At 33.5% G+C, this 15,369-nt stretch overlaps 2 protein-coding genes across 4 annotated transcripts; both read right to left on the bottom strand.

Annotated features, from left to right (window-relative positions):
* Nucleotides 5,079-7,480, bottom strand: LOC109356328. Its single transcript, XM_019599651.1, has 2 exons — nucleotides 6,061-7,480; nucleotides 5,079-5,521 (listed from the first exon to the last, which is right to left on the bottom strand). The coding sequence occupies exons 1-2, from the start codon at nucleotides 7,478-7,480 to the stop codon at nucleotides 5,079-5,081; spliced, it is 1,863 nt and encodes a 620-aa protein (XP_019455196.1).
* On the bottom strand, nucleotides 7,756-13,131 carry LOC109357282. 3 transcript variants are annotated; one of them, XM_019601125.1, is made up of 8 exons: nucleotides 12,699-13,129; nucleotides 10,272-10,419; nucleotides 10,002-10,152; nucleotides 9,671-9,796; nucleotides 9,504-9,584; nucleotides 8,945-9,137; nucleotides 8,597-8,867; nucleotides 7,756-8,296 (listed from the first exon to the last, which is right to left on the bottom strand). In XM_019601125.1, exons 1-8 carry the CDS (start codon nucleotides 12,924-12,926, stop codon nucleotides 8,028-8,030), a joined length of 1,467 nt encoding a protein of 488 aa, XP_019456670.1. In that variant the 5' UTR covers nucleotides 12,927-13,129; the 3' UTR covers nucleotides 7,756-8,027. The 3 variants fall into 3 exon arrangements, with proteins under 3 accessions (XP_019456670.1, XP_019456669.1, XP_019456671.1); XM_019601124.1 differs by having other exon boundaries at nucleotides 10,269-10,419; XM_019601126.1 differs by lacking the exon at nucleotides 9,504-9,584 and having other exon boundaries at nucleotides 10,269-10,419; nucleotides 12,699-13,131.

Here is a 15,369-nt window from a genome sequence, read left to right on the forward strand (position 1 = left end):
TTTATGAATAATAGAAATGAAATTTATTAGACGTCAAAATCTATAAATTATTTATTACAAATTACATGTTCCTATTATAGCATTTGACAATCATTTAGGAAATGTTGCATATTATAAGATGCACATGGAATTTAAGTGAAGGAAATGAATGCAAAATATTAGCCATTGAATGCATATTTTATGAACACTTTATCACATTGTACATATTTTCAATTATTATTAATAGTTTACTCATTTATTGCAATAGCAGTCAAACATCATTTTGTCTCTTATGCAATAATTAATAAGTAAAAAGAGATAAATGTGAATACCCAATTTTGCCTAGTCATATAAAAAATTGAAAATAGATAAATGAGGTTTTTTATCAAATTTTATTTGTGATGGAGATAAAAAAATCTACATAGAAAAGAGGACAATATGAATCAATGATATTTTAAAGTTAGATATGTTGTTATTTATTAGCAATATCTCATTTAAATAAAATGGAAAGAACTTATTTTCTGTATTTGATTAAAACAAAATCAAAATAATGAGAGATGATAAATAAACATTGAATAATTTTTATATTACATTGGGAAATTAATGGCCAATAAAATAAATTTGGATTAAATTCTCGATGCAATTGGCCATTAATTTCTACATAAAAACCAAGTATAATGTATCTAGCATAATAATTGACAATTTACTCAACCTAGTTTTCTATCCACACAATTATTAAGGCTAACCCAGTTTTCCCATCCTCCTTTGAAATGCATTGATACAATTCATATTCTATATTCATTTGTTTATAAGCTCATTTTTTCTATTCCTTTTCCGTCTACCTCACATATATTGTTTATTTTCACTTTTTGTTACATTATTCATTCAATTTTTATTATTTATTTATGACTCTATAATTGATTTGTTAATACTTAATTTATTTTATTCTCGTTTATTTGATAATAAAAAATAAATAAGAGTGGAAATGGTATTGATGTGAACAATAGTAAATGTATATTTTATTAGTAAAATTTAATAATAAATGATAGCTTTTTAGATGTTTTTAATAATAGATGATAAATGATTTTTTTAAATGAGATAATGCATTTATCCAATATGATGATTAATCTCTTAAAATAAAATAAAAAAGATAAAGATAGTTGTGATGTCAATTCTTTTCCTCCTATCATCTTTGAATGTTTATGAAATATCACACCTATTTATTAATATTTAATTAATAAATAAATATTTTTGAAATAATAGTAAAAATATTAACAAGTATACAAAAATATTTGAAATAATAACGACAGTAACAACATTTTTTTAATAACAAATAATAAATATTTAATAGAAATTAATATTTTCTTAATTAATTAAAAAAATATAATAAAATAATAATCATATTAATATTGAAAGAATAAACATAAGTATTCACTTATTTTTCTCAATTTATTTTTGACTAATTTCAATCATCATTTTTATTCCTTAAAATGTTAAACACTTTAACCAACCAAATAGTTTTTTTACCCAGAGCTACATAAGTCTTGATTTCTTATTGTACATAGAGATACATAAGAGTGAGATAAATTTTTATCAGACATAAAAAATATATTTATATTTTTTATAAATAATAAGTAAATAATAATAATCAATCAAACAATTTTAGATATAAAATAATTAGGGTATACTTTTATAATGCATAAATGGTAAATATGTTATTATATAAACTTAGCATACTTGTATTGTACAAATCATTCCTGTCAAAAGCTACTTAAAATTACAGGAATACAAATTTATATGGCTATGCAGAAATTCATCTTTCTGGTTGTTGTCATTCTCCTTTTCTCCCATGGTATTTAAATACTCCTTTTTATATATGTACTAGGCACATGTTTAACATATGAGAAAAATATATATTGATAGTATATAAGTTTTATATATTATACTCTTATGCTGAAAGCATGTTGCTAGTGGAAATTTTGGTATCTCACATTTCAAGATACTATTTTCCAATAAAATTTTGTTTTTAATGTGATCCTTTAACATGTGTGTTAGGAATACTAAAAAGCTTATGGCCTAGTGAGTAAATCTGAACATACTAGAAATACCCATAAATAAATAAGAAAATAGTGATTATATATTTCAAGAATTATCATTGATGCAACTTTTATTGTACTTTTGTTACTATATAGTGATAATTTGAATTGTCCAATATACAGGAAATGCAGTAAATAAATTAATAAGTTGTGGAAGAACATGCGAGCAAAAACCTGGAAATTCATGCTGTTGTGATGATTGGTGCAAGAAACAATTATGGGATTCAGGAAGTTGTCTCTACGACCGCTACCTAATCCGTACATGCTGCTGTGTAAGAATTCACCAATAAAGTGTAGGACTCTTTTTTTTCCATTTGGAAGAAAAATATCATTCATGAATATTCAATTATTGAAAATAAATAAAAACGAGACGTTAGTTTAGCAGTGTAAGACTTTGCTAATCCCTAAGTTGACTAAAAGGTAATGAGTTCGATGTTGTGAGCAATATTTATTGGAGGGGCAGCTACATACCTTAAATAATTAGTTTCTTATCCATATAGTAAAAGGATACCTTGGTTGGTACCAAATTCTTTTATTGAAAATAAAAACATTTTAAGCATGCAAAGTTGAGTTTTGTTCATCATCTATTGTTTTCGCTCTTTTTGTCTCTAAAATTATGCAATGATAGTGAGTTGTGGTTCTAACATTTTACAGGTTAGCCAAAATGAAAATACGGATTGGAATTTTTACCTTAAAGTTTATACAAACAAATAAGGAGCTTATGCAAACTGTGAAAGCAAAATAATAATGAGACCAATCTTTTCAAAATCTATTAACTACACCTAACTTTTACGCAAAAGATACATTTTCTTTAATTATTCAGTTGGGGACTTCAAATTAATACTAGTAATGGTTTTTTTTGGGCTGGGAGGTTGGATCTTGGCCTAATTATGCAGTTCACAGGTATACTTAATTCTCACTTTAGATACATTTTCAGATTTTCTATTATAAAACTTTGAATAAATCCAATACTGCTAATAAAATTACATAAGAAAATTGAAGAAGTGAGCCTCATGTTTTTTTGCAATTTATATCTGCTTTCTATCAAATGGTCCTGCTTAGTACAAGATGAATAAGACAAATTCCAAGCTTGACGAAAATGAAAGTATGTATATCGCTTTAGCAATAACTCAATAAGATTGATGGCTGGAGTCAACAGAAAAAGAAGGCTCATGAAAAGTGAGCATTGGATAGAAACAAGTTAATAGTGTGGCAAATGAGGTGGCTAAGCATGGTCTTAATTTGGATTGGAATATTAGCATTTTTTATATTGTCATAATTACTGCTTACGGAAGTTTACAAATGATTTTAATTTACACTCTTAATTGAATAAGGGTTTAGGTTATAAAATTTTAGTAACCAGAATAACCCAAGAAATCGATTGAATGAATCACTTAAAATAAAATAAAAACTGAGAAACACTACTGGATATGCTTCATTTCAATAAAATAAAAATAGACAATGTTCAAAACTATACACAATTATTAATTATATATCATGTCATCTGATCCGATCATACAATTTAATTAATTAAACCTTATACGAGACCCCTCCAATTTAATGTCTAGCTCAGGTTGATAACATTGAGTAGAACATTGAGAGGGTTGGTAAATGATAAAGCTACCACACTGCTGATTTGGCAATGGGGCCGTGGCAATCCGTATGAGATCAAATATTGATAACTGCGAATAATATTCACATAATTCACTAAACAGGCTGCTCCATAAGTTAACATATCAACAACCAAATGTTAGAACAAAGAAAAGTGAATGAAGATTGATTGAGAAAAGAGAGGAAGAGAGAAAAATGCTGGTTTGTTTGTATTGAATATAAATGTATGTTAGTTAACTTTTTATATAAGGCAAGTCTATTTATAGCAACCCTTAACTACTTAACTAAGAAAACATAATTTTGAATTATAAAATCTAACACCCCCATGATTTAGAATTCTGTAAATTCAATAACTACAAACACAATCAATCTTTCAAGTTGTGTATTCCAATCTTCTTCCTCAATTCTTTAAATCTATCCACCTTCAATGGCTTTGTCATGATGTTTGCCAATTGAACTTCAGTTTTGCAATGAATCAGCTTGATCCCCCCTTCTGCTACTTGATGTCTTAAGAAGTGATAGTTGGTTTCAATGTGTTTGCTCATACCATGAGAAACATGGTTCTTTGCCAAATCAATGACTGATTTGCTGTCTACAAGCAACTCCATAGCACCTTCATTCTCTATACCCAGTTCTTGTAGCAGAGAACAAATCCAAAGGGCCTGGCAAGCAGTGTGACAAGCTGCTATGTATTCAGCTTCACAGGTTGAGAGAGCCACTACCCTTTGCTTCTTTGAACACCATGAAATTGGAGCTCCTGCTATCATAAAAACATACCCCATGGTGCTCTTCCCGTCCATCATATCACCACACCAATCTGAGTCAGAGTAGGCCACAAGTTGTGAGCTAATCTTCTCATCTTAGTGAGGGAAAACAACTCCAAAATCAAGAGTTCCTCTTAAGTATCGTAAGATCCTTTTGGCTACAATCATGTGTGAGTGTCTTGGATCACTCATGAACCTGCTAATCATGCCTACACTGAAGGAAATTTCTGGTCTAGAGTGACAAATGTACCTTAAACTTCCCACAAGTTGTTTGAATAGAGTTGCATCCACAATTGCTTTATTCTCACATTTATCCAGCTTCAGATTCATTTCTGCTGGTTTTTGTGTTGCAATTTAGCATATTGAACTTGGTTAGAATCTTAAACATATACTTTCTTTGATGCATGAATAGACCTCTCTCAGTGTATTGAAACTCAAGACCAAGAAAGAATAAGAGTAGGCCTAGATCAGTCATCTCAAATTCCCCTTTTAGGCTGCTCTTTAGGACCTCTATCCCCTTTGAACTACTTCATGTTATTAGAAGGTCATCCACATACAAACATATGAACAATGCTCCCCTTTCTTGATCTAAAGACTTGAAGTACATGTCATACTCTGCTGAGCATTTCTAGAACCCAGAGTCAGAGAGGAACTTGTCTATCCTCTTGTTCCATGCTCTAGGTGCTTGTTTTAAGCCATAAAGTGCCTTCTTTAATCTTAGTACCTTGCCTTCATTACCTTTGTTGATGAATCCAGGAGGTTGATTAACAAATACTACTTCTTCTAATGGACCATTAAGAAATGCTGACTTCACATCTAGTTGCCATAACTTCCACTTCTTCCAACTGGCTAGAGCCACTATGAGTCTTACTATTTCCAATCTAGCAATTGGTGCAAATACTTCAGAGTAGTCAATTCCCTCCTTTTGCATAAAGCCCTTTGCAACTAATCTTGCTTTGTGTTTTGCAATTGTGCCATCTGGTTTTAACTTCAGTTTATAGATCGATTTGACTGCAATTGTGACATCTGTTGAGGACAAACACAGTTGTGGTGGCAGCCTCACCCCAGAAACTGTGTGGTAAATTCTTTGTCTTAAACATACTCCTAACCATGTTGAGTATTATTCTGTTTCTCCTCTCAGCAATGCCATTGTGTTGAGGTGTATAGGGGGCAGTTACCTCATGCACAATGCGTTGATCCTTACAGAAATCTGAGAAAGCTCCTGATGTGAACTCACCACCTCCATCTGTTCTAAGGATCTTAATATTCTTGCCTGACTATTTTTCCACCAACTTCTTGAACTCTTGGAATATTGACAGAACCTCACTTTTGAACATGATGAGATAGATCCACACTTTTCTACTCAATTCATCTACAAAAGTTACAAAATATTTGTTGCCTCCTAGTGTTGGAGTATCAAAAGGCCCACACACATCTGAATAGATGACTTGTAGCAGATCCTTGGCTCTAGAGGCAGTGTGGTTACTAAATGAATTCCTTTGGAATATGTATTATAGGTAGGCCTAGTACCATGTTTTTGGATCTGAGTGAGCTCAAATCTCTAAAATTCAGGTGACCAAATCTCAAGTGCCACAACCAAGAATCTTCACCAATCATGGCAGATAGACATTGAGACTCCACATTTACTAAGCTTATCTGAAAGGTTCTATTGGATGCCATGGTTGCTCTCATGACTAGCCTCCTTTTCTGATCATAGATCTCCAATGCTCCATTGAGCAATTCCATTGAGAATCCTTTCTCCAGTAGTTGTCCCATACTTATTAGGTTGTTTTTCATGTTTGGTACATAGAGCACATCAGTGATCATTGCTTGATTCCCATCCTTCTTGTTGATCAAGACATCTCCTGTGCCCTCAGCTTGGATCACCCTATTCTTAGCAAATCTAACAATGCTTTTCTTTGTCTCATCAAAGTTGACTAGCCAATCTCTATGTCTAGTCATATGGCTTGAGCAACTAGAATCAACATACCAAATGTCATAGTTCTTACTAACCTGACTTGTGACCATCATAAGCAGGAGAGGTTGATCATCATTTTCTGCCTCAATTTCTTCCTTAGCCATGTGTGCTTCACTTTGTTGTTTGCATTTATTGTCATCTTGTGTGGATGATGACTTGCATTCAGTTGAGAAATGACCAAGCTTGCCACAATTGAAATACCTGATCTTCCTTTTATCAACTGTTTTCCTTCCTCCTCTCCAATGATTCAGGCCACCTCTCCTTACTGAGTTTTCTGGTTTGTCATGATCAAATCTTTCTTGCTCTCTATTTTGGAAGTTTTTGTGGCTTGCACCTCTGAAACTCCCTCTACCCTTTCCTCTGAATCCATTCCCCCCTCCATTACTCTTTCTACCTGTGACTTGGGCTTGTAGAGCTTGGTCCACTGATCTTTCATTAGATCTTTCAATGAGTCTCTGCTCATGTGCCTCAAGTGATCCTTGAAGATCTTCTATCTTCAACACCTTTAAGTTCTTGGATTCCTCTATTGCCACAACAATGTGGTCAAAGTTAGGGGTGAGTGTGCGCAATATCTTTTCAACCACTGGTTGATCAGTGATTTTCTCTCCACAAGCCTTCATGACATTCATATGTGTGACAACTTTGTGGAAGAATTGGTCCACCTTTTCATTTCCCTCCATTTGCATCAATTCGTATTTTCTCCTAAGAGTTTGCAGTCTTACTTTCCTCAACTGTTCAGCTCCCTGGTTGTAGGCTTCAAGGATCCACCAAGCTTCCTTTGAGTTGGTTGCACCAGAGATTTTTTCGAAGTGTGCTTCATCCACACATTGATGCAAGAGAAACATAGCCTTACAATCCTTCTTCTTGTTCTCCTTGTGTATTCTTCTTTGTTCATCTGATGCTCCTTCATCAAGAATTGAATATCCTTGTTCTACAATCTCATCAACCTCTTGGTACCCCATAATTACCTTCATTTGTACCTTCCATCGATTCCAATTCTTGCCATCAAGAATTGGGAGGTTTGCTGGAAAATTTGTTCCACTCGTTCCCATGATTCTTTTGCTGAATTCTCTGAGTTTGATGAGGGTTCTTTGTTGATCTTGAACCCATGCTCTTGATACCAATTTGTTAGAACAAAGAAAAATGAATGAAGATTGATTGAGAAAAGAGAGGAAGAGTGGAAAATGCAATCTAGTTTGTTTGTATTGAATATGAATGTATGTTAGTTAACTTTCTATATAAGGCAAGTCTATTTATAGCAACCCTTAACTACTTAACTAACAAAACAGAATTTTGAATTACAAAATCTAACACCAACAATTAAACCTTATCCTTGAATCAACATATATTACAGAATAAACAACACATGGCCAGTTACCTGCATATGGTATCACTTCATACAGAGTTGTTGCCACCTATGAAATAAACTTGTCTAAGATGTACAAAGGCAAACCTTATACGCAGGGTCCAAGGAAGGGTAGGACCCACTGCGTGTCTATAAGATGTAAATCACAGAGGAAAAAGAAAAAATGCTCCAATAGGTCTCATAACCGGTTAGGCCAATAAAAAAGCACAAGGCAGCAATGAATTTAACAATAATCAGTTAGACCAGACATGAACCAGACCGAGCCTATTGCCTGTGTAAATCTCATTGCGCTCCTCGTCATAGAAGAGAGCAGTAATATCTTCCAAGGCTTCTGCAACTTTGCTCCTAATTTTAGAGACATGTTTTCGGTTCCTTGAGTTACAAGCACTACTAGAACAATTGTCACCGGAACTGCATTCGTTCACCATCGGAGAGCTATTGCTCGCTCTTATCTTTGCAAGACACTTGCCAGTTAGAATGTTGCTAACATTGATGGATCCCGCTGCATTAAAGAAGCAAAGCTTGTTTGTAATGCACCCTTAAAGATAGGTGCCACTTTACAAGTTAGAAAAAAAGATACCATATCGGAAAATGATATCATTTTTTAAATTTCGGTCAATCAGGTAAACATGTGAAACATTTTGTTATATCAGCTTTCCAGTTTAATGAGTAAACATCACCTTCAAAATAATGATCCCACCATACATCCATCACACAAAGTGCATTAAAAAGCAGAAACAGAAGCAAAAAAAAATGAAAGAAAAGTGGGGTGTTCCAGAGGGATAAAAGAGAAGAAAAGTACCATTTCCTTCAGATAATGAATCATCAGAATCAGCTTTGCAGTATGATATAATGAGATCTTGGTCACTGGTTATATATATGTTGTTTGTATTGCATTCAGGATGCCACAAGAGGTGATCCTCAAAAGAAGTTACAAGTTCCCCACGGAAGTTCCACACCGCCACAGTTCTATTTCGAAATGTCAAGAATAATTGGTTCTCATACAGAAATATAAATGCAGATGGTGTCATAAATTCACTTCTGCTTACTTCTGTTAGCTCAAAAGTCCGCACCTAAAGTTAATTAAAAGTCAGATATCTGGACGTAGAATCATGTATGCAACTCAAGCATAAATGGGAAAGATACTTACATCAAGAATTTGGAGGTTCTCATTTTCTTGCTTGACAAGAAGCTTTTCATTGAACTGTTCAATAAAATCCACCTTCTTATTCCGATGAAGGAGATGATTGAATGACTTCAAAACAGTACCATCTTCTATTGAGAGGATTTTAAGAGGGACATGACTAGTTGCTTTAGCAAAAATCAACAACATGATCCCTGGACTGATAAAAAAATCATGAAACAAGGAGCAAAGTAGTGTAAATAATGTAAGGCCACAAAAACAAAGTAAAAAGAAGAACATCGTTGATATCCAGAACGAAAAGATGAACTGATGTGATTTTAAACGCCTTTGCATTGCCATAGACAACGTAATTATGGTTGTGTATTATATATGAAAGTTAGTTTCACAAACATGTGGTCCTAGGTTTTATCCCAGTATTCATATGTATGAAAAAATACCGTTAAAAGAGGTCGCCACCTAAGCGCCTTGTCATATCTCAGGAAAATTGTTTTCCATCCGTCCAGTATAGTCCAGTAAACTCAAAAAAATAAAAACAGAAAAACATAAGCACAATAAAGAAAATTACCTAATCTTAATCTCTTGTACATTTTTATCTGAAATACAGTACAACATCGTATAGTTTTTCAGGTCAAACACCTTGTATATGCTACAGATGAAAAGAATCAAACAAAAGATAAGTATCAATATCAATTATATCTCCACACCAAAGCATCAGACGAATTAAATATTTACCTATCCTGAGCAGAGTATGTAAGTACCTTCCCATTTACATCATCAAACTCTACAAAACCTGGCCACTTCAGTGACTCGGATTCAAAAAGAGCAAACCCAGCATCTGGTTTAACCCTCCTTATATATCTGGTAGCATAGATATTTTAACATAGAACACATCAAAAAATTGGATAGAAACAGTTGTTACTTTCTGCTTTTCTGTAGTGTCCTTGTGTGTGTGTGTGTCTGCATGCACATAGACTCTAGAGTGATTTAGTTTTTCCTATGCCTTTCTTTTGTTGAGCATGGGAAGTGACGATGGAGTTTAAAAACAATAGGGAGCTATACTTACTCAATCCCTGTGCTTCTGCATTTCAAAGAACTGTAACTGTCGGAAGCATAGACAGAAACTGTGATAAGCGAGTCATTATTTTTATTATAGAACAAACTCCGTATAACTTCATCCGGACTGACATTCAAGAAGCATATCCTTTCATTGGTCTCTGCAGCACACAATAGAAACATGTTTTATACATATCATGTATCTACTTTTATGTTGCAAATAGAATTGAACCAAATATTCAGATATTATGTTATCAAAAGTATGAAAATCTGTTACTGCCTCTGCTGAATGCTGCACAAACACCAGATTGTGCAAGCGCAAAAACAATATCTTGTGCTGCTACAATCTCGATAATCTTTGACCTCTTTCTCAAAAAAGGCAATACCACGGATGAAGGACCTTTAGGATCATGTGTATCATATTCTTCCTATAAAAATACATCCATCAGATATAATCACAAGAGCTGTGGAAAAAGGGCACATTATAGCAAAGTACACATGTCATTAATGAAAAGATAAGTCAGAGGATTTCTCAGCATCCAAAGATCTAAAATAGAGCAAAGATCATGATATACCATTAGAAGCAGTGGTTTCAAATGTTGTACTGTGCAAATGTGTGTGGTAATGCTACAGACAACAGCATGCATTGAGTTTACCATAGGCAATCAAATTTTCTACTACGTATTTGTCCTGATCTCTAGGCAATGACCACATCCTAACCCAGACAAATTCAAAAAATTATAGTTCCATATTAAGCTACCAACAAGGCGTTGGTCCAGTCCACAATCCATCCAAATCAATTCAAATTAAGTCCATCCAAATTCATCCGTTAGAGCAAATGGATATAATTCAATGGATAGTATTGATAATAGATGAATTCAAATCTATCCATTATATCCAATAGATATTCATGGGTATATCCATTTGGATGGATATCCAATCCATCCAAAAATATAAAAACAAAAATATTGTTTTTTTCCATAAAGCAACATGCAGACCTAACTTTGCTATGCAAAGCCTACGTGCAAAATATAAACCAATATTATTAATACTACAGCCATCAAATCGTTCAGAGTAGTACTGATATGGTGGTTCAATCAATGATTTACTAATTAAACTGCATAGCAATGAAGTTACATATACATATATTTAATACTAATATTAATGTTGAAAATTCAATAAAGAAGACAATAACTATTTTTATTTATACCACTTGTTAAAAAATGTATATTGTATATAGTAGTTGTGTGTTTGATCATTCATACCAATATTTTTTGTAAAAATAAATCATTTTCATTAAAAAATAATTTTAAATGAAACCAGCAAGTATGACCAATACATTTCAATTGAAAATCAGCCGGTATGACCAGTTTTTACCGATATAATTGCATGGCCAATATAAATGTTGTATCTTAATGGTATTAAGACTGGTTAACCGGTTGAACTAGCCGACACAAACCGGTTTTGATACTAGTGATATAAATTACTATCTTTCTAACAAAAGGATTCATTCAACAATATTTTTTTTTATCAAAGCATTCTTTCAAAAAGTTTTAATAAGGATTGGTATAACATTTTTGTGTCATGGTTGAGCACAAGAAAAAATGTTGATTGCACAATACAGTATCTGTGACCTCACTTACACTCTTGCCTTTCAGAGCTTTCACATGTAAACTTAAATACTGAGAAAAAACACTTTTTTAAATTGATTTTTAAAAATGCTTTATTAAATAATAATTTTTAAAAGAATTTTTTTCCTTCAAAAAATACTTTAGTTCAAATCTAAAAAAATGGATTGGATATCTATTCAATCCATTAAAATGGATATATTGATGAAATGGACAGATTAGAATCCATTAGATATGGATGGATTGGATAATTTAGAAATATGATTTTATGGATTTATATGGATTTGTGGATGACTTTCTATCCATTCATTATGATCCATATCCATTCAAATCCACGCAATTGCCACCCTTAGGTGTAAGGCTCCATTAGATCTCAATGTCAAGGGTTCGATTCTTGAAAGCGACACTTGTTGGGAGGGGCAACCACGAACCTCAAAAGAGATTAGTTGCTTATCCAAAAAGGTGAGAAGATACTTTTGGTAGTACCCAACAAAAATGTTACCCTACTTTTCTATTCTTACTTCCTAGTGTCTCTATAATGGAAATGTGTTTTGTTATGCCAGCTAGAGCATCAAAGAACAAGCATGTGGCAGGCTCAAATTAATTCTTAACATCTATCATAGGGGAAAAGGTAAATACAAGAGCAAATGCATCAATAATTTGTTTATCCATTCATCATGTCATGCAATTTTCATCTTGATATTGCCTCAGGTACTACTCCAACATACAATCACCACAAAAACCCCACAACCATCTTGAAACTTAGACATTCAGTTCCAAACAATTAAGACTTTCTCCGGCACATTATATATATAATGTGGTATAAGAGCTAATGGTTTGGCTGGGACATGGTAAACTTAAGCGAGAGCAGACCTATATTCAAGTGTGAAGGAGAGGTGTAGCTACAAAGGATTAAGATGGCAGCAGCACATAATACAACATCCACTTTCAAAGCACTTAATAAGTTTCATGTTCGACACAGCTATCAATTTTATAAATTTATTTACAAATCTGATAATTCAATAATAGTAATAATACTAACAATAACTGGAATTTGAAGTAGAAATAAAAAAAGGAACCTGCAATAGGATGTTACGAAATCTTTCCTGAGCGTCACTCATATTGAACCCTCGATCACGGTTGGAGCTGATTTCACGCCTCTGAAGCTTCTTAACGCTATTGACAAAACCATCAACGGAGCCACCGCGCCGTGGCCTCTTATTCGCCACCACTCTCCGACCACAACATGGTCTAGGACTCACAGTTATCTTCCTCCCACCACCACTACTACTACTACCACCTTCCATATCACTTATTCTTCACCAAAGCCAGGAGTTGAAGAAGAGAATAATAGAGAGAGAGTGAGAGTGAAGGGAATAAGAAAAAGGTGTGACTTTTGAGTTTGGATCTTGAATTTAAAAAATGGGCATAGACAAAAAAAGGACAAGAGCTTAGAAAATGAAGAGAGGAGAACAGTGAAGGGTGTGGCATGTGGGGACAAGGGAAAGGGAACCAGTGTATTTTGTTCGGCAAATTTACTCGGTAATAATATTTTGACTTTTAAATTACGTGTAACTTTTCTATTAATTATTAGAGTAGTATAAAAATTTTAAAATTGGCTATTGCATAGGTATTTTTAATTTTTTTTCTCTTGGTCCCACTAAAATCGGCAACCTAAGAAGAGTATTTTTAATCAATTTCTATAGAATTCGTGCACCATGATGGAGTTTTAAATATTTTTTTTTAATACATACATCAAAATAGGTAGTGGGGAAGGAGGTATTTGGTATTTTAATTTTTTTTCTGCTATAGAGAATCGGCTATGCAATTGGAGGTTTTGGTTTTTAATTTTTTTCTCTCACTCTAGAATCGGCTGTGGAGTGGGAGTTTTGCTTTTTAATTTTTTTTGTCTCTCCAAAATCGTCAACTTGGTTATCAATTCTGTTTTTTTACTTCTATTTAAGCCCTATCATGTGTTCACTTAAAAACACATTTTCTAAAACTTATTCATGAAGTGCACTCTTTCTCTCTGTTGTTGAAACTTGTAATTGAAAAACAATATTGTATTTTTCATTTAGAGTTATTCATTTCTTCTAGACTGTTACTTCATTGTAGGTTAGTATTATCATTTGGATCTATTATATTTTATCCTATTATTTTTAACTGTTATATTTAGTTGTTAATTTTTTTTTATATTCTTATTTTGTTAAATTTAGATGACTATTCTAAGGGATATTCTTAGCGACTTTAGTGATGAAGAAGACATTGAAATATGTAGTAATGAGGAAGATGTCGAATTGGATATTGGTTCATCTTGTAGGATGACATATAATACCCCATAATCATTTTTTCGTAACACAAATTCGGAAGCTGGTCGTGATTTTTGTAATGCCCTGAAAATCATTTCATATTTAATATATTTATTCTCTTAAAAAAATGAGTAAAATTTTATTTCCTTTTCTTTTTCTTTTATGTAACCTATAACTTACAAATCATTTTCACTTTTACCTTATTCCATTTTCAAGACGTCACATTTTCAAACCTTGTGGAAATAAAATTCTTAATACATTGAAGATAATTAAATAAACACAATTCTTTTCTGAATACTTCTCATTCATAAAATTCTTGAATAAATACAGAATTGTTTACACGGCGAAATCTAATCATTGCCATAAAAAAAACTGAAAATACAAAGAAAATAATTTTGTGGTATTGACATTACAAAAAGTACCTCACACAGGTTCTTATCACAACAAAACAAAAGAGAAACCTCCTAAACTAGAGGTGCACTGAAAGCCTCGCTAGGGTCTTCCTCCACCTCCGAGTCAGAAGAGATCTAAATGACCTCAACTGAATCTTCTATGCAGATAAGCTCTACATAGTCGTCGTTGCCTTCCTCCTTCTCCACTTCATCCGCTCCCCAATCCATCGAGGGGTCCGGGGTATACCTCCTTGGCATGGATCCGTCTGACTCTCTTGGCGCTGATCCTGATGATGAGAATCCTGTTTGGAGTCAGGTCCTAACAACTTCTGGTACGCCTCGAGCTTCAGCCGGTACAGAAAGTCCGGTGGTTGCAAGTCTTCGGTCGGGCAAAGTGAATGATGCCTCCTGAACTGCATAGTAAGGTGGAGGATGCAGAACTGAGCCATTGCTTACCCAATCCAGCTCCAGGTTGCAAGGACCTGTGTAAGTGTGTCTATTACCCTCAACATTCCATGTCCTTTCCTGGGACATAGTGAAGCGATAACCTCAGATCAATGTTGATGGGTCCATATGAACAAGCATACAAATACACCAGAAGAAAAGAGAGGGAGTAAAACATCTATGAAAAACTTGCCATCGACGTCGTGGAATTACACAGATTAATACACCAAGACAACACACGAGTACAGATATATCATGTGATCATACAAGCATATAATAACGATGAATGAAATATAAATTAAAACTCGAGAATTTAGAATCAATATCGAAGAATATTATGTATGCAATGCGATGCATGAGTCCACCATCCTTACTTCTTTATCATCCCAATAACTATTCGGAAATAATCGAGAGTAAAGCTCCCATAACAAGCCGATTTGATCGCACCAAAATTTTTCCTCGCAAGGATATATGATCGATCTGTTCCAACGGAACTGTCCATTTCAGGACGGTGTCGTATCAAACACTTTCTGGGCATCCCCTCATCGATCCTGATTACAAAGAGGGGTTGTCAGAGATCATCTAGTTTGCTCTGTGAGCGCTGT

Source organism: Lupinus angustifolius, chromosome LG09, assembly GCF_001865875.1.
Source record: "Lupinus angustifolius cultivar Tanjil chromosome LG09, LupAngTanjil_v1.0, whole genome shotgun sequence".
NCBI classification, from domain to species: Eukaryota; Viridiplantae; Streptophyta; class Magnoliopsida; order Fabales; family Fabaceae; genus Lupinus; species Lupinus angustifolius.